This window comes from Haemaphysalis longicornis, unplaced genomic scaffold (genome assembly GCF_048455015.1).
Source record: "Haemaphysalis longicornis isolate Haplotype H1 unplaced genomic scaffold, Haemaphysalis longicornis Haplotype H1 scaffold_6, whole genome shotgun sequence".
Lineage (NCBI taxonomy): Eukaryota > Metazoa > Arthropoda > Arachnida > Ixodida > Ixodidae > Haemaphysalis > Haemaphysalis longicornis.
In genome coordinates, this window is record NW_027526407.1 from 119,521,144 (window position 1) to 119,539,667 (window position 18,524).

General features: G+C 45.7%; 1 protein-coding gene across 6 annotated transcripts in view; it reads left to right on the forward strand.

The window, feature by feature from the left end:
- Positions 1-18,524, forward strand: part of LOC144141137 (TNF receptor-associated factor 3-like) — a 115,566-nt gene that overhangs the window by 84,347 nt on the left and 12,695 nt on the right. For all 6 annotated transcript variants that reach the window (XM_077672673.1, XM_077672672.1, XM_077672671.1 and 3 more), the window contains 4 exons: positions 4,123-4,224; positions 11,087-11,248; positions 12,651-12,725; positions 14,915-14,992. In XM_077672673.1, coding sequence (XP_077528799.1) covers positions 4,123-4,224; positions 11,087-11,248; positions 12,651-12,725; positions 14,915-14,992 — 417 coding nt within the window. The remainder of the gene's footprint in view (positions 1-4,122; positions 4,225-11,086; positions 11,249-12,650; positions 12,726-14,914; positions 14,993-18,524) is intronic.

Genomic DNA, 18,524 nt, shown 5'->3' on the forward strand with positions numbered 1-18,524 from the left:
GATGCTCATTGACGAAGACAGTTGCATCTGTCTTCCCTGAGAACCCAATGTTGCTTGTGCACAGCTTTGCTTTCCGCGCTTTGCGAAGGAAGTCACTCTTATTTTCACGGGAGCAAAAGCGAACGATTGTTTTTTCATTCTGGTTTTTTGACATGGTGAGGACACGATGTATGACGTCGATGTCAGTAGCCTCAACAGGGCACTGGATAGCTTTCGCCACGCACTGCAAGATATCATGGCAGTCTTCGCCATCCGTCACAGGCACTCCCTTAATCTCGATGTTGTTGAGTCTGGAGTACTGTTCTAGCTCGGCCACCCTTTTCTCATGGGCTGTGTTGCGAGCCAAAAGCTCGTTGTTGGACGCTATCAGTTCAGCCTGTTGGGCCTTCATTGTGTCGTACTCTTTGCTCAAGAAGTTAACACTCTAAGCAAGCTCAGCTTGTTCACCAAGGCCCAAGTTTTCCAACTTAGTTTTAAACTTTTCGGCGATTGCATCGATCATCCCTTCTAGGTTATCTTCGAGCAACGCTTCCAGCGCTGAAATATTCTTAGCTAGCTCAGCAGTTTTGGTCATTCCTAGACAGTAAATGAAACAGAAGAACGTCAATAAACTCTGGGCAGCAGCAGTTGCGACTAGACAGGAAGGAACAGATTGAATATTGACACAACCAACCTGCAAACAGAGCAGACGTGATTCAGAGGAGTGGTCTCGTAGCCGCAAATGCTGCTGCCAAATGAAGCCCGAGTTGCCGTGGACGCGCCTTTAAGAACCCTCTTGCTGGTGAGAAGAACCGCGCAGGCGCAGCAGGCTGCAGGCAGCCCAGGCTCAGAAGGAGTTTTTTGGGCCAACGCTCAAGCGCACTAGGCGCAGGCGCACGTGGAATAAACCACTGAGGCAGGCCAGGCAGCAGAATATAACGATGACGTGTCAGCAACAGAGGCTGCAAACAGAGCAGACGTGATTCAGAGGAGTGGTCTCGTAGCCGCAAATTCTGCTGCCAAATGTTTGAACTATGGTATCATCTAGTCGAGTTTCTTCCCTGATCTGGGGAGTTTGTTTCCTATTCCTAAAAGTTAGTGTTCTCATTATTCGTTTTTTAAGGAGCGTTGTATTTTCTTAAGCGTTGTATTTTTTAAGGTTGTCCAAGCCAAGCCCTAAAGGAGTATTGACACGGATTTTTTGTGTTACGTTTTTTTTCGGTTTAAGGGCCTATGAGCCACGAATCATAGAATGGCACGTTAGATTGTCGAACGGAGCGTATATAATTACTGACAGATCTGTTTATTCGTGGAAGTTTTGGTTTCGTTGAAGCGAACACCGAGACAGCCGCCATGACGGGAAGGCGCAGTTGAAGTCACTGTTCTCGCCGCCCCACAGCCAATGCTACTTCTGGGGCCCGCGCGCGCTACAGTACGACCCGACCGGCCGCAGTAGCTCATGACGTCAGTCCAAAAAATCTGTGATGTGAAGGAAAATGCGGAAAGCGCGATCCAAGAGCACCACGGCCACCTCGATACATCACGGCTGCCCAGACGTCGGCCGTTTGAGTCAAGGCGCAGATGACGTCATGAGCTTGCTTGATGAAGCGATTGAGCTTTCTCGTGCGCCAAAGGATTAAAACTGATTTAAAATATGTTCAACTAAACTTCCGAGGGATATGTTCATATACAAAGGAAGCTATTTACGCAATTAAATAGGCTTTGGAATTTTGTCTCAATACTCCTTTAATATCGGTGAGCGTCAGTGGAACTTTAGCACCCAATTCTTACATGTACGTTCTTGGAAGGAAGCGACTCCGTATTAACAAACGTACCCGAGGTTGTTGCAGCAGAATTACTAAATTGAGGTGTTAAGGCTGGCTGAGTAAGAGCAATAAGACAAGTTAGATAGTTCGCCTTCCATCGAACTCGCTTTTCAAAGAAACGGGTATTGAAATTAGGTGCCTATTTATTTATTGATTTACTTACTCTGTACCTTACAGGCCTAGCAGGGCATTGGGTAAGGGGGGCAAGAAGAGCAGACAATCACAATATAAAAACAAAAGGTATACAATAACTAGACAAATAATACAGCAACAAGTCAGCGCAAAGAGAAAGAAGACTATCATAACAGCAAGCGTGGTAAGTGAATAAATAAAAAGAATAATAGAAAGGGAGGTAGCCGTAACAGCAAAAAAGAACAGAAAAAAGATAGAAGAACGTCTTGGTGCTCACAGAAAGGACCCACTGAAGCACTTAGCAGCTCCTGTGGAGGAAAATCCGCGAAAATTTCTATTTTAACAATGGGCGTTTGTGTGTGAGCTGCATTTAAAATACTGGGGCTTTTCCCATATTCAGAGATTCAGTCGTAACGGCTGGATTTGAAGGGAAAACGCGGTAATGTAATGGCAGCGAAAGTGTCTTGTTCAACCTTGGTCCTTCACACATTTTTTTTCCATTGCTGAAGCGGTTGAGGTGAATATGTCTACTATTGTTTTGTATTTGAAGTCACTAACAGGAAGGGAACTTTGTGTAAAGTGAAATGATAGCTGTGGGCACTTCTATAAAATTCAGTTTCACAGTGTTGTAAACTAGCTTATCAGACCTTCGTTCGCCCACAACTTGAATTCGCCGCATCCATCTGGTCCCCTCACCAAAATTACCTAATCAACATGCTTGAAGCGATTCAAAATAGAGCAGCCCGTTTTATCTCGAGAAATTACGACTACCATAGCAGCATAACGGAAATTAAGCTCTGCCTTTCTCTTCAATTGCTGAGTACTCGGAGGGATGTTTCTCTTCTATGCCTCTTCCATAAGTATGTTTACAGTAATAAACCATTCCCACTTCAACTCGATATACCTTCCGTTACATCTCGCAGGTTGCATAATAACTTAAGTTTCACGCGATTATATGGGTCAACCGACGCCTTTAACTCATCGGCTCTTCCTCACGCCATTCGCTTGTGGAATGATCTCTCGAATAACATCGCATATCAATCAGACCCCGAAAAGTTCAGACAACTTCTCCACTCTTTCTTTCAGTGATAGAGACTTCGACTGGTTCTTTTTTCAAGTATTTGTGCCACCTCCTGTATCGCTCCAGTGTAATTATATCCATTCGTTTTTACTCCGGTTCCGCCCGCTTACAAATTAAGCCCTTGTGTTCGGTAAAACAGCATCGCGGTCTTTTTTTGCTTTCTTTTTTCTTACCGCTTCACACTTTGTGACCGTCGCATTTTTGTAGTTTATAATGTCCTTATACACACAAGTAAAACTCTGTTATCGCCCTTTATTATCCTGTGTTTTCGAAACAAGAACAAGTTGCTTTCTGCGCTTTGTTATAGAATATTTTTGACTACGTGTGTAGTAGGTGTTTTTTACTAAGTTGTATTGCGCATATTTGCATTCGTTCCCACCTGCAATGTTCCCATGTATGTGTCACTTCAAGTGACTTTTTTTGCACATTCTCTTCATTTTCTCTTTAGTGACATATATCCTGTTATTTGCTGTTCCGTTCTTTCAAAGTTCATTCAAAGTTTGATGTTCCCTTACAGTTCTGTCGCGACACTCACCCTTTGTTACCCCCCTTACACAATGCCCTAAAACAAGGGCCTGTAAGGTATTTTAAATAAATAAATAAATAAAATTGAATAGCGTGTCCTGGATTGTCCGTATCGCCTGAAGTATATATTTCTTACTGAAACGTTTTATGCCTGTATTGCCTGAGCAACTTCCTGAGCGCAGGATATTGCCATTATAACATGGTGTATCCTTTTCTCTGTGCTAAATGTCTGGCAAATATGGCAACAAACAAGATCTTTCACTGTTCGCCGATTTGATGTTTCACACGCTGTGTTTACCTATAAAGAATTTGTCCAGCTAATACACACCTAGCTGAATGATTGAATACCGATGTGTCTTCAAGATTGTGCATTGTGAGTGTAGCTATGTATTTTATTTGTATTTTCATTGCCTTGTCTTCTAGTTTTATTGTAGGTGTAGTCAGAAAGTCTGCATCACAAGGCGCGCCTCGTTTCTCAGCCTTAAAATAAAAAGCGTGCCTTCTACAATTTTTCCGTATCACAGCCCCTACGGGACATCACCAAACCAATACTTTTTTTTATTCTCCTTATACCCATAGATGACTGGGAATGAAAAAGAATGGGAAATGCTAAAGCAGATGAAAGCCGCTTGCCCGAATGACAAGGCGTGTCCATTCACAGGGACCCTTCAAGACGTCCTGGTATAACTTTTCTTTTCTTATTGATGAACTTTTTGTCCCAACAGAAAGTGCTGCTGCACTATCTCGTTCGGCAGTGTCAAGAATGTCAATGATGATCGGTGTTTAGTGGCCGGTCTTGGTGGCACCAGTATTTTTAGTACCTGCTCGATGGTGTGCATTTGCTAAACTTTGAATAAGATTTAGTTCCAAAGTGTTAAATAGTCAAAATAAATACCCTCTTGAACCGGGTAACATTTAGGGGGAAAGACTTAAAGGGACACTGAAGTGATATGTAAACCTTGCGGGATTACTTGCGCAAATTGTAGTCCGGCGTACCCAGGCCATGTTTCGACCACCCTGGGCGCGTTTACGCGATTTTATTTAGTAGAAAAACTAATTCGAAAATGCTGTCCTCCTCTCTTTACGCTCGCCCATTTTCTGCGGCGTTTTCGTGTGACGTCGCGAGGAGCCGAGCTCGCAATTGGCTGCGTAACTGCACGGCTCCCCGGCCTTCAGACAGAGTCAGTCGGCCCAGCGTTTCGTCCGCCGGCCGCCGACAGGTCGTCGCAATTCGTTCGCTCAGTTGAAACAAAGCCAGGACACGTTTGTGAATGGTATAATCTGCCTTTCTTTACTTGGTAAGCTTGTACACTGTATCTAGCTCCAAGTCAAGGTCGCTTCATACAAGCGCTGCACAAGAACACATGCGACGCTTCGCTGACTGGTACGCCAGTAGTAAAATATAAGGCCTCTTGACGGCGGGAGAAGAGTCAGCGAAGTCAATATAGGTACTAAGGAAATAAAATAAACTGATATTTTTATGTACAGCGTAAAACTACGGTGCGGGAAGCAATTTTTTGCGCTGGGCGAACAAGCACAGCGGTCAGCAGCACGACTACGCATCTGCGAACGCTTTTCCGTCTACGAAATGCAACTGCTAGACGTCAGCTATTGTGGAAACTTGGGTGACGCTTACTGCACGAGCGCAATACAACAAATAGTCACTTAAGCTACTTGAAATGCCGAAACTCAATAAAAGTGTAAAGTGATTGTACAATATATACCCTATATTACCAATTGCAGCCGAGCCCGCTCCGTAGCCGAGTCGTCTAGTGCGCTAGGTATGTCACAACTAGTATTTTGGAAGTCACGAGTTTGAATCCCCGCGGGTACGTGTTTTTTTTTTTTGTTAACTTTTTTGTTTTCCGCCGATGTTTTCTATATTGAGTTCACCTTTTTTTTGGCCGCAATGTTCATGGCTCCACGAACTACTTCACAAAACGCGCGCAGGCTGGCACTGGCGCGCTAGCGAGTTCTCGTTGGCGTGCTGTTGCCATAAGCACCGACTACTTGCAGGCAGTGGGCACAGGCCAGACTGAACAGACCCTTGGCCTGGTGCGAACGCACTTTTTACGATACAGGCATGAGGGAGGCAAGCTCCAAATATGGGGGGAAAGCGCATACACAATTGGGCGTCTGCGGGTACACGGAGGGCGTTCATGCACTGCGTAGGTTTCGGCTAGTGAATGCTACGATTCCAAGCCGTCCTGAGAGGATTATCTTCATGCATTTTTACAGCTTACAACATGGCAGAAGCGTGGTACGATGACTACTGAGTTATTGAGAATGCCCATCAAACAATGCCAACGGTTGTGTTTTACAGAACCGAAACCGAAACCGAAACTTGTTTGGTTGCTCACCTTGGGCATCGTCCAATCACGGTGCCCGCTCCTCCCAACGTCACAGCTTTAGTTGGTGCGGCCGCCGCAAACCGCGCATGGCAGTTTTTCTTCTTTCGCGATTTGTAAAATAATTACCGATTTGTCAACCGGATAAACGATGAAAAGTGTGCTAATTTGAGCCAGTCTACGCAGTGCAAGCAAAAACGGGAGCTTGACAAATTTACTTCAGTGTCCCTTTAATGACTGGTTCTTGCACTTTTTAAGATGTTTAGAGAACTCTGGAGCTTGAATCACCAGCACTTCACTAATAGGATATCCTAGAAAATCATGGGTGACCGCTGGTTATTCCCCTGTTATGAAATGCTGGAAAAATAACGTGTGACTCATCTGCAAAAGCAGTAACCGCGGCGTCCAAATTTTCGGTGATAAGAGGGGAGCTGTCATGCGCCGTCGTAAATAGCATAAAGTCCCTATCGGCGTCACACTTGCAACAACTGGTAGCGTTGTCAAGCGACATTTTGCTTCCTGCGAAAACGCCTTGCCGCATAATCGTTTCGACCGACGTATGTAGCCGGTATAAAAGCTTCGGTCGTGTCGCAGTTTAATCCAGTGCAAGATACAAACGTACGGCATTCCCACAACTGCAGCATTGGATGACATGTTGAACTGAACGTTTTCTTCAATAAATCTTACCTATATAGAACTGAAGCGCTCGCGTGGACCGTCACCAATAAGGGAAGGACTAGAAAGTGTATCTAGCAGTGCTGTCACCGTCGTACCGCACACTTTAATTGCTATTTTTTATTCAAGCGCCCCCGACCAAATTGGGCGTGATAAATAAATTCTGAGAATGAGCTCAGCAATGACAACCGGGGCAGGAGGCTCATCAGTAAGGTACAATTCGTCACGCATCGGTGAATGTGTGGGGGTTCGTCTGCTACTGAATGGCTCTCATCCACGTAACCTCCAATTGCAAGATCCAGGTGGCCCATGACCCCGTAGATCTCCTTGGCAGGGACCGGGCGACCTATGGCCTCAAAGCCCGCATTGTCAAGTACCGGGTGGCCCAAGACACCCTAGCCTGCCTTGGCAGGGACCGGGGGCCCACGGACCCATAGCTCGCATTGTCAGGGACGGGACCCATTGCCCGCATTGTCAGGCATGTTGGCTGATAAGAGCACCATATATGTGGTGGTCAAGTTTTTTGTGTCATTAAAGTTGGAAGTTAGCGCTCGGTGTGTCGTCATCTGTGTTCCTGTCGTCGTCTTTGCTGCGCTTCGATACGTCGCGATCGAAAACAAGGAACACGAGCGATTTCGAAAACACAACAAAGATCCCTCGGATCCACCGCTAACACAAAAGCCGATCCAACTAACACAGAAGCAGGTTGCGGAACCCCGTTGGGTGACACTGAACTACCTACAACCAACGCACAATGAATAAGTGGTTCAACTACGCCGCGGATGTTTTGCAGCTCAGACCAATTGAGGCCGGACGGATGAAGACCTACGCCAGCCACGAACCCCGAAGACAGGGTTGTGCTTCGCGATGGTCGATGACAACGCGTTTATGACCCGCGCTGGCGTCCACAATCTGTAGTTGATGGTGTTCTGGTCAGGAACCATGCGTGAAGACGAGTAACGTGGATAACAGCTCCCAATGCTCGGGTTGTGCGGCGGTAGTCCGGTGCCACAAACATAATCCCGAGGCCGGGGTAGAGGGGGGGGGGGGGGGGAGGAGCGACGAGAGGTTCTTGGAGAAAGCCTAACCTTGCCAGGGTCCCATCCGTAGTTGCTGATCCGCGTCAGTGGTGTCCTGTCAAGTAGTGAGCCACTCTCTGATAAATGAAGAACTATTGGCGGCTCGCACGCCTGTTATAAGCAATTGTATGGGCGACCACGCACATTCTTTGGAAGGGTAATCGTGAAACGGCTTCTTGGCGTTCTAGAACTTCAAGATACGTTAATCAGGTTGTTTCGCATGTTCACGTGAAAACGTGCTCTTCCACTCTGTGAAAACGAATGACCTGCGAAGGTGCATGCCCTCCACGGAGTGCACGATAATTATCATGTTCGTTTGTAATATCCGAGAGAGCATACTTTCTATCCAATTACCTGAATGAAATTTGCGAAGTCCTGAGCCTTATGCTAGCAGAAAAACGTAAAGCTGTCTCTTCCCTGCCGCGTCGTAGGCATCTTTCTGTTTGTCTAGACGACAAGCCAATCCACTCTATCACTGACGACATCGGAGAGGTCGCATCGGGCTGCTTGACAGCCACGTTTAAACCTCGTGCCAACACAACCGACATGTCATCAGTGAGGGCATGAAACCTTTATCTGCGCGTTCCCCCTCCCTCCGCTCGTAACCCGTGAACGCATAAACCAGCAACCGGTCATGATCGGATGCTTAGAAGTGAAAGACACTGTCAAACAAGTCTCTCTGAAAGCCCCTAACAATTAACAAAAGATATAGGCCCACGTCGGTGTTCCGAGCGGGCCTGTTGCTGTTCATCCAGGAGAAATTAGCAGCTACTCGGCTAGCTGGAACTTGAGGCGGCACTGACGGCGGTACCGGCTCTCTCTTGTTTTCGTGGCCATCCACGCTTCTGTTAGGGCAGACGCTTCTGAGGTTTCCCTCCTTCTTCCTCCAAGCGAACGACATGCGTCCGTCCCATAACGAGTAACACCTCGAAGGCCTCGACCTTGATTCTAGTGGACATACAGGTGGGTGTCCCTTTCGATTCCCAGTGGTAGGCATCGTATTGTCTGTGCGGCACAACAACCCAGACCCACACGACTCGTCTGCGGAGGACAGCTGACAGAGTGCATTGAGCCATGAGACTCACGTGTTTAGGTCTCCCACCAGCACAACGTGCATGTAATCGGTTTCAGCATTACGCCAGCTGTGCGTGCATGCCCCCTCCAGCCACCCCCATCACGTGCGCGCCTAAACCGGCAACCGGTGACGAGGCATAATTAGGCGCAAAATACACAGGCGAAAAGAGAGCGAAACCCTAAGCAGACCGACAAAGATCTAAAATTATTCTACCGCCAGAAGAATAATAAATAATTGTGCCCACACCGGCGTTCCAATGGTGCAACTTGCTTTGAATCGGCTGTGAGCCGCAGCTAGTGGGCGAGGTGGAATTTGAGGTGGCAACGGTCGTGGCTGCATTCTCAGTGGTGGCGTTGGTTTTCGCGCATTTTGACACCTATTCGCACAACGGATCTACGGCCGCCGTAATCCGACTCGCGCAGCTTATGAAAGAAGCTTCGCAGTTTGAGAGGGGAATAACCGTTGTGTCAACCGATCTGAATGAGGCGTCGGTTGCTGAGAAGCAGCCCGCACCGGCGCGGAGTACATTGGCTTAATAGGAATGAAAACCGGAGGTGGTGCGAAATATACTGCTCCGCAGTAAAAGCACATGTTCCGCCTTAGATGAAGAGCCTGTTTCTACAAAAGTCACCCAAAAGTAAATCCGCTGGGTAACTAGGTGTGTTTTACCGGTTGGTGATGACACACTCCCTGGGGTCGCTTGACCTGTCGTTGACCCAAAAGCAGTCGAATATGAATTCCCTGTGGAAAATTATTAATTTGTGTGGCGTAGGTTACTTGTTGGTAGGGCACGTTCTTTTCGTGATTTAATGGTGGTTAAACACGCCGCAGGACCCGTAATTGCTAAGTCGTGATATACTGGAGTCGTACCCAGCGATTTATTACGCTATCCTCCTAACTACTTAAGGATTGCCCAAGTGGTAGATAATTTTTTGTGCTTGAGTTGTGTGACTGCCCGCTTAGGCGTGGGTAGCGGGAAAAATTGGCGTCCCGTGCAAGGGGACTCGTGGGTGGCGAAATCGGAATCGTACGTAAGTGTCAACTGATCTACTTTTTGTTCACCACATGCACTTGTGACCTTTTGTTGGCCACGAGGTCTAACCACTTTTTGATGGTCCACACACTGCTGGAGGAACGCGCTGACGTGACCCACTGAAATTTGCGTGTCACGCTACCACTAATAGACCATTGACAATGAAACAGGTTATTCACCCGTATCGTTTAAGCAGCGAACACCAGTTTTCAGCGAATCAGTGACCCACTAGGGGGATCCATTTATTTAGTTGCATTCTTGTTCACAATCTTGCAAGAAACGAGTCTGTGACGTTAGCGACGATTGTGCTGTTTGCAAGTCTGACCTTCACCAGCTGCTCGAAAATTATCCCATCGACTGCTGAGCTGTCAATTACTTTATTACCTACCGTCATGATATTTCCTTTAATCATGAATGAAGTGCCTTCCCTGCTGCTTATGGTTCTCGTTCACCTAATGATGGGGCGAGGCATTAGCCGCGATTAGGTTGGTTCCCAGAATTTATAGGTACTGTGATTTATATTGACTTTACTGGCAGTAGTTTCCTCGAATAAAAAGCGAGGGATGGACACCTTGCTTCACTTGCTCGGATACTGCGGTATTAGGGACGGCAATATTTTGACTTCCTTCTAACCGTGAATGTCATTAACACTTTATTTTCTAATTACTACTCTCGCATAAAGCTTTTGATGGCAAACCGTTGTATAATTCGATTCCTCCGGTTTGAGGTATTGTAAAAACTCAGGTAGGCATAGAACGGTTCTGCGTTGCACGGATGCAAATCGCTTTGAGCCTACAAAATCACGATCAGCATTTTGCATACAAAAGAATAATAACAAAAGGGGACTTTTTATGGGTGTGCGCAGTCTCATAAAAACCAGAAGAGGAAATCGGAGCATACGTACAAACGTCTTTGCTTGTGTGAAGAATTTGGGACATTTGAACCTACTCTCGGATAATTAGGTTCAGCTTACACACTCTATGTTGCAAAATTGGAATTTTTATTTCGTCTCGGAATGCTATTTGGTACATCCGCGCGCAAACATTGCGCTCCTGTGATTAGTACTTAAGTATCTTATAAAGACTATGACTGCGTGCATCCTGGCGACAAAGTTCCATACAAGCGAGATACTCCACGGATGAGGAAATCCGCACAAGTTTTTGGATAACCCCTGTAGTGCTGTAAAATTATTAACAATTTCTTTCAATGCTTTGAGGATTCATTTATCTTCTAGTGGGAGTCGAAGGGAACTGCTCTCTAGTAAAGTGCACATGTACCTTACGGCCATGTTGGTGTTGTAGTATTAAACATTTTGTGTGTTGTACAATTGCAGCGACATTACAAGACATGCAGGTGTCAAGGAAAGGTGAAATGTCCATTGTGCGACAGCCTGCAAGACAACAAGACAGTAGGTGATCACATCAGAGACGCGTGCCCCCAAAGGCCCATGAACTGTACCTTCTGTAACGCAGAGGTCGAGGCGTGTAACAAGCTGGTAAGCAATGAAATTCCCAACAAGTGCAGTCGGCATTTTATTCGGAGGCATCACGGATGCATGATTTTGGGCCTGTTTCTGTTATGCTTACAAAAAAGCTGTGTGAGCAAACTGTGCCATCTTGGCACCTAGGTGAACTGCTGTTGGGTGGCCGAAAGTATTTCTTTGGCAATAAGTAAGTGTTGTAGCACTCTACTCGCCTGGTTCATCATAACAAGCATCTATGAACGGTTCCCGAAAGGGTTCTGTTTCGCTGACTGTTGGGTGTTATCAGAGGATACTTCCCAATCTCCAAACTGATTGGAAGCATCGCTCACAGCTCTAACGAATGCAGCATGGAATGCATTTCACGCTGTTTTAGCACACAGGGATGTACTTTCAAGAGATGCATGATGTAAAAGCATGATGGACCGTGTACACTTCGGTATATGCAGAAAACCCTTGCCAGGGGATTGCCCACCTTCACTCTCTGTACGTTTCACCGATTTCAACATTTCGACATAAAGTTGATTGATTGATTATTGGGTTAATTGCGCCGACATTACATTGGCGATGAGGCACACCATGGTGGATCGCTCCACATAAATTTGACCGCTTTGACGCGTGCTGAAAACTCGAGAACACGGCTGTTTTTGCTTTTCGCCACTATCACAAAGCAGCTGCCGCGGCCTTGAGTCGAACCCGGGTTCGACTCAAACCCTTGTTGAACCCGCTTTCGACAACGCCATAGCCACTGAGCCGCGACGGCGGAATTTTGTAATGAAGTTGCCGATGTAGGAGCTTTGATGCAGAGACCAGAAACCTTATGTATCGGGAACTCGCGTTGTGGGGCGCAGAAAATAAAAAATATAAAAATTGGTGTTGTGGTCAACAGCGATTTCGGAATTTGCGGCGATTTCGGCATTTTCCGACATTTGCGGCCAAGCAGCCACATACATAAGGATTTTAAAACGAAAGTGTGTTTCCCTGACTGCAATAAAGCGCCCCGTTGTTTTACACGATTGAATTTGAACGCGGGTCTGCATACCAGGAACATAGTGCTTTACCAGCTGGGCTATTTTCGCACGTTGGCAGGGGTGAAGGAAACATGTCGTATCTGTTCTTTTCTCGTGCCTCATATGATCAGTCACGCTTAATTGGTCACCATTTGTGTGCATACACTACCCGTGCAGTTTTTGTCTTTGGTTTTCTGTTTCTTGGAGGCGTTAGGGATTGCGTTTAACAGTTATTTTAGGTTAAAAGCTAAGCAGACAGATGCTAGAAAAGTTTTGTGTGCACATAAAATTTGGCCCTTGCAAAAAATACACTTCCTAACCAGCTATAAGGGTTGGTCCGGTGAACGCTATGTTGTGTGAACTCCAAAGCCATACCAGGAGTGCAAAATATATTTTGTTTATTTCAGAAACACGAAGTGTGCTGTCGTCAGCGCCCAGACTCGTGCAAGCATTGCGGGAGGGATTTCGAAACTGCCGCTGAGGTAAGCTCGGTGCTCAGCAAGAGTGTTATCATGAGTGACTCAACAAGTAATGTCGTTGGCTCCCCTTTATGCGGGTATTCATACAAACGTACACTCAATGGTGTGCAAAAAAATATTAGTATTAGCAGGGTTTTAACTATGTGAGGATGTCACAGTAGAATGGCGAGTTGGACTAGTTGGTAAATTTTGCCTGCCGAAACCTTCAAAAAGTGCAACACTCATAAAGGGGCCCAGCCGAAGAACAGGCCGAGCGCTTACTCTGGATTGAAGTTATCACAAAAAACGAAGAACATTGAACCTCCCAGTGACCTCAGAGATCCTTAGCTGTCCTTGAAAGGTGCTATATTGTCATGTCGCGGCGCATTGCAGCTGGTGCTGCTAAAGTGCTTCCAGCAGGCCAATTTTCTGTGACACAGATTGTGTTCAAGCCTGCGCACTAAATATCTAAGCGAGAGAGAATAAACATCTTTAATTTGGAGCTTGATAGGATATTCGAAACGTTCCAGATAAGACAGGGAAGTGACAATTGTGTCAGGAGGCTTCTGATTCCCTACACGCGAAAGAGATTGCCTATATAAGTAGGTAGTGGGTTGCACACCTTGTGGTAGTTGTATTTAGTTTCTTGTTGCAGTTCTTTTTTTTTGGTTTCTTCTCTTATTTTTTGTTTGTTTTCCCCATCTATATTTGTCTAATGCGCTTTGTGGTCACAGGGAGGTTATTTGTCCTTCTTTTTTCCTGATTACATTTCAGTTTAAAGTAAGTACTGGTCCTGGTTTGTTTGTGTCCTGTTTTCAGAGTACCGCTTTTTGATGGTTTCGGCATGCAAGAATATTGCCGCGGACCTTACATTTGGTTTGTTTATTTATGTTTTGCTTTTACCGCCCGGCTGCGCCGGTCCATGTTATCTGTGTGCCAAGGAAAGCGCGTGTTCCATTCTTTCGTTCTATGCCGCCTGTGTTATCTCTTCTGATAGGGAGAGCATTCAGAACTAACGTGAACAGCCTAGAACAATCTTCTTTGTTCTGGATGTAAATCGACGGTTCGAGAAACACTCGCGGCCAAAGATAAAAGCCTGCAAAGCAGACGCCGGGGCATTAATTAAAATCGTCGCGCTCGCCTTCGCAAGTCACTTTGTTGACTGCTGCTTCGCCGCCTGTATTCTTTTAAGTTGTTAGGGGAGCACAAGTTCGCTCCAACAAACTCGTTTTCCTTGAAGACAACTGCGTCGTCTTTGGCGTCGTTACAACTGGTGGGGGTGCGGGATACTTGAACCCTACGTCCTCGTCAAGCCAACAAGCAAGTCCCACTCGGGCCAGCCGCCGACAGCAAGGTCTTCAGCCGGAGTTTGGACGGCTTCTTGATAAAGTGAAGAAAAAAGACGTCGGGACCACCACCATGATCAACGCAGGCACCATGACCAGCACTACCAATCCTGCTCTTCTTCTTGAACAGCCCCGAGAACCAACACCGTTCCGCGGATCCCCCGGAGAAGACCCTGAGGACTGGTTGGAGAAAGTGGAGCGCGTCTGCATCTTTAACAGGTGGGATGACGAAGAAACATTCCGCCATGTATTCTTCTATTTAGAAGATACGGCCGGAACGTGGTTTGAGAACCATGAAAGCTCCCTAACCGAAAGGACTCTCTTTAAGAGCGAGTTCCTCAAAACATAAATAAACAAACAAAATACATGGTTCGCAGCAATATAACACGGGAAGGATTGACCCCGCAGCTCCCGCCGCATGTGGGAACAGGCTCGTTTGTATACCAATATAGGGTGCATGGCACTTACCAAGCGATGCGGGTGTTCTTAGAAGAGAGATTTTATCCGTCCTCTATCATGTTGCGGAAGCACTCAATCAGAAATGTTTGCGACAAGTAACAAACATTGCTGTGGTTATTTAAGTGCACATGAGCCGTGCTCTATTGGTGGTAGTGGCAGAGAACCTTTTTTAAGGCTTCTGTTAAGTAAGTAAAATTTATTTCCAAACACGATTAGCGAGGAGACCTAATGAGGGGACCTGTGGTGCCGTCACTATTACTGCCTACAACTCGTGTGTACGATTGAAGACGGAATACAAAGCACGGGCCGTTTGCTAGCCTGAGTATAAGTGGCAGTGCGTTTAGCAGCACAGAGGGGTCAAGCAGGAGCGATGTCGTTCTGTGCTCATTTTTCTCGTTTTTCTTGCAGCTCGAGGATCAGCACTTACCAAAATGCCCAAGGGTCCCTGTACACTGCTCCTTCTCGACACTTGGCTGTACCTTCTATGTGAGTCGGCACAATATGGCGTACTATCTTGTAAACAGTAGCTGCTAAAGATATGTTTCTCTAGGAATAAAAAAATCAACGAAACTTGAACATATAGATCCAAGCCATTTTAAAACAATTGGAAACTAGGTACTTTGCAGGCAAACAAGGTGACTGGCGGAATAAAATCTATCTCAATTACTCCTGTACACTCTAAGTGAAATAAATGAAGTGGTAATTACTCATCGCAAAGGTATCCTACTCGACAAAAGGTCGATATTGATGTTATGATTACTACGTGCAATCAACTTTTTGAAGCATTTAATTTGGCGCTATATTTTTTCGGGCTTTGATGCGTAGTTTTATAAGCTACAAACACCACACAAAATGAAAGCCTCCACTGAAAGCACAACCATTTTGCCATTTTTCGTCTTACTACAGTTTGTACATTAAAAGAATGTTCAATGCTAAGTATAAACCGTTACCAACTGGACACCTCCGAGAATTGGCTGCTACAGTATGCTTATTGCAAATTAAAAAATGTCGTGAGGGGTTCACATCTCACAGCTCTCAACGTGTTACAGTAATGACCGTACATCTGTCTCCCCCTCCCCGTGGTAGTTTGCACCCGTCCGTTCGTCCGTCGGAATCGATAACAGCAAGAAATTATGCTGATGTCTTGATTTTATAACAGTCTCTTCTGATTGTTTTCCTGTCTTGGAATATTCTTGTAGTCTCATAACAACGAACTGTCATAAAAGCACATACGGCGGACCTGTGCTAACACCTGTCCACACGGACTCTCTTGAAAACTTCACACAAGACGTCAGAGCCAAGTATTCGTGCATGTACCATCGCTTGTTGGATTTCTGTTAACGAGAAACCCCGCCTACTGAAATCCGCTTAGGGACACAGAATAAGCACCCGCGTGCTTGACTTCATTGCTTTGTGCAGACGGATTTGATCCTGTTTTAACTCACCAAGTAATCTTTTATTTCATTGTACAAAGCGCTTGTCAGCTTTTCCTTGTGAATGTTTGGTCCAGCTGTGCAGCAGGCGGTAGTAGCGCATGTACTGTCTACCTGAGAAGGGATAATTTGTAAAGGTGTAAAGTCTGTTCTACGTGGTGCGAACGTCCCTGCGAATTCGCAGTTGTGGCACTGCTGGTGCGACAGAGCGACCTATTTTTTACCTTCTGCTGCAATAAACTTGAGAAATTCGCAGCAGGAGCACAGCCATTTTTGTGAATTTGAAGAGAAATTTTCACCATGCAGAACAAGATCTATTGCAGCTTAGTTAGGGGGGGAGGAGTGCTGTGTCCATCATGCAGTAAGGCGTCACAGCCGGAAAATAAATATAAGTTCCTCTGCACGGTCGCATACGTGAAAGCAGCCCCATAGTATGTGAGACGAGCCAGTAGTGCGGTCGTAAGTACAGATACAAATCTCCCCATAGTCGTAACTCATTGCAAGCATCTACATGAGTAACATTAGTGCTTGCTGTAACACTAGGTCTCCGTGGTACATAGACTCTCATCGTAACCAATTCACGCTTGGTATGCAGGAATTCTCCCTCGTGCTCATTGACGACGACAACTCGACCCCAATACGCTACGAAACAAGCGGGGATTGACATCCAACTTCAGCGAACAGGCAGCTATAGCATTATGCCCATGCGGCTTCGAGAACAACACCGAAAGTGTGGTTACGCAGTTTTTGTTGAGAGATGGTATCTCCCTGTCTTAGTCCCTTACGGATCGATATTTTATCTGTTTGCTTGTGGAGGGTTATTCTGCCAGTGCATAACTCATATATGTCTTATGGAAGTCTTAAGTACGTTTCCTTTATTCCCTGATCTTCTAGTTAATCTAAAACGGCATTGCTGAGTACAGAATTGAACGCTTTCTTGTTAGCTCTAAATGCTACGTAAAGGGTTTAGTGAACTCGCGCATTTTCATATCACTTGGTTGACGACATAGATGTGATGTAAGGTTGAGTACCCTTTCCTAAACCCAGCCTGCTCTCTGGGTTGATGGGAATCCAGGGTGTCGCCTATGCAGCTAACCATAACTTTGGTAAACAGCTTGTAAATAACGAGAGTAGGCTGAGAGGTCTGTAATTCTTGAGGTCCTTGGGATCTCTCTTCTCAAGTATCAGAATAATGTTGGGGTTTTTCAGGCTATGTGCAGTTGCAGAGTCTTCAAGCATTCCGACAATAGCCCAGCGAGTTTTTACAGAACAATATCTAGTCTCTCCTTCAAAAGATCTACGGTTATGTCATAGTCACCTGCAGCTTTTCCTCTTTTCATAACCTTCAGAGCCTTTCTTACCTCCTGTGGAGTTACTAGTGGCACATCACAAGGTAAGCTTGTCTCTCAGCTGTATCCCCTGGTATAACGTCGCTGGCATACAGTCTGGTGTAGAATCTTTCTGCTAACTTTATTATCTGGTCCAAGTTGTGTGTCTTATGTTACCCTGCAGGGAACTGAGTGCGTACATCCTGTCTTTGCCGGTGGCTAGCTTTAAGTTAGTTGCTTTGACGCATCCCTCTTTTCCAGCATTTCCTCGTCCAGTGCCATGCTATACGTACAAATATCTTTCGTTTTATTTCTCTTAATCAGTTTCGACAACTCGGTCAATTCAATTAAATCAGTGGTACTTGACGCATTCATGTTCTTACATTTGGCAGTTAGATCCTTCGTCTTTTAGTTAGTTTTCCAGTTTGTTCTCTACAAGTTGCTTCTCCCACAGCTGCGGCTGATTTGCTGAGCGCCATGCTGGGTTGTCATTTAGCCTATCTACACTGACTTCCTCCGGCTCTTCCAAAAGCGAGAATTTGTTTTGAAGATGTATTTTAAACTCCTGCGATCTGTCTCTGAATGATTCCACGCGGAGGTCTCTCTCTTCTAAGATTCAGCCTTATCTTGCATCTAACCATTCTGTAATCGCTACTCCTAAGCCTACTTGAACCTCCACGACCTGCAGGACACCCGGGTTGTCACTTATAATGAAGTCGATTTCGTTTTTGGTTGTACCATCGAGACTTTTCCAAGTCCATTTCTAATTCTTTCGTTTGTAGAAGAATGCGTTCATTAGGCTCAGTTTATTTCTCTCTGCAAATCCAACCAGTGCATCTCCTCGACTGTTGCGGTTGTCTATACAAAAGTTCCAACTGACCTTTCTCCCATTTGCTTCTTACAGACCCATCATGTCTCCCATCATGATCCTTAACTGCGTTGTTGACTTCTTCATCGCTGACTAGATATCCTCGTAGAAGTTATCTACGGCTTCATCATCATAGCTGCATTTTCTTTAACCTGTCTCGCTTGTTTAGCTTGATCACGATAGCCGCGACTCTCTCACAAATCCGGAAAAACTTGTTCACGCTTCCGGCTATTTCACTGCGGATTAAAAATCCCACCCCATGTTCTTTCTTCTCTTTGGGCCCTCTTATAGCACAGAATATGCCCGCTAGTGAGCTTGATGAAGCCTTCTGCAGTCCTAACTCCAACTAACCATATGATATCCCACTTATTGTCCGAGACCAGCTCTAG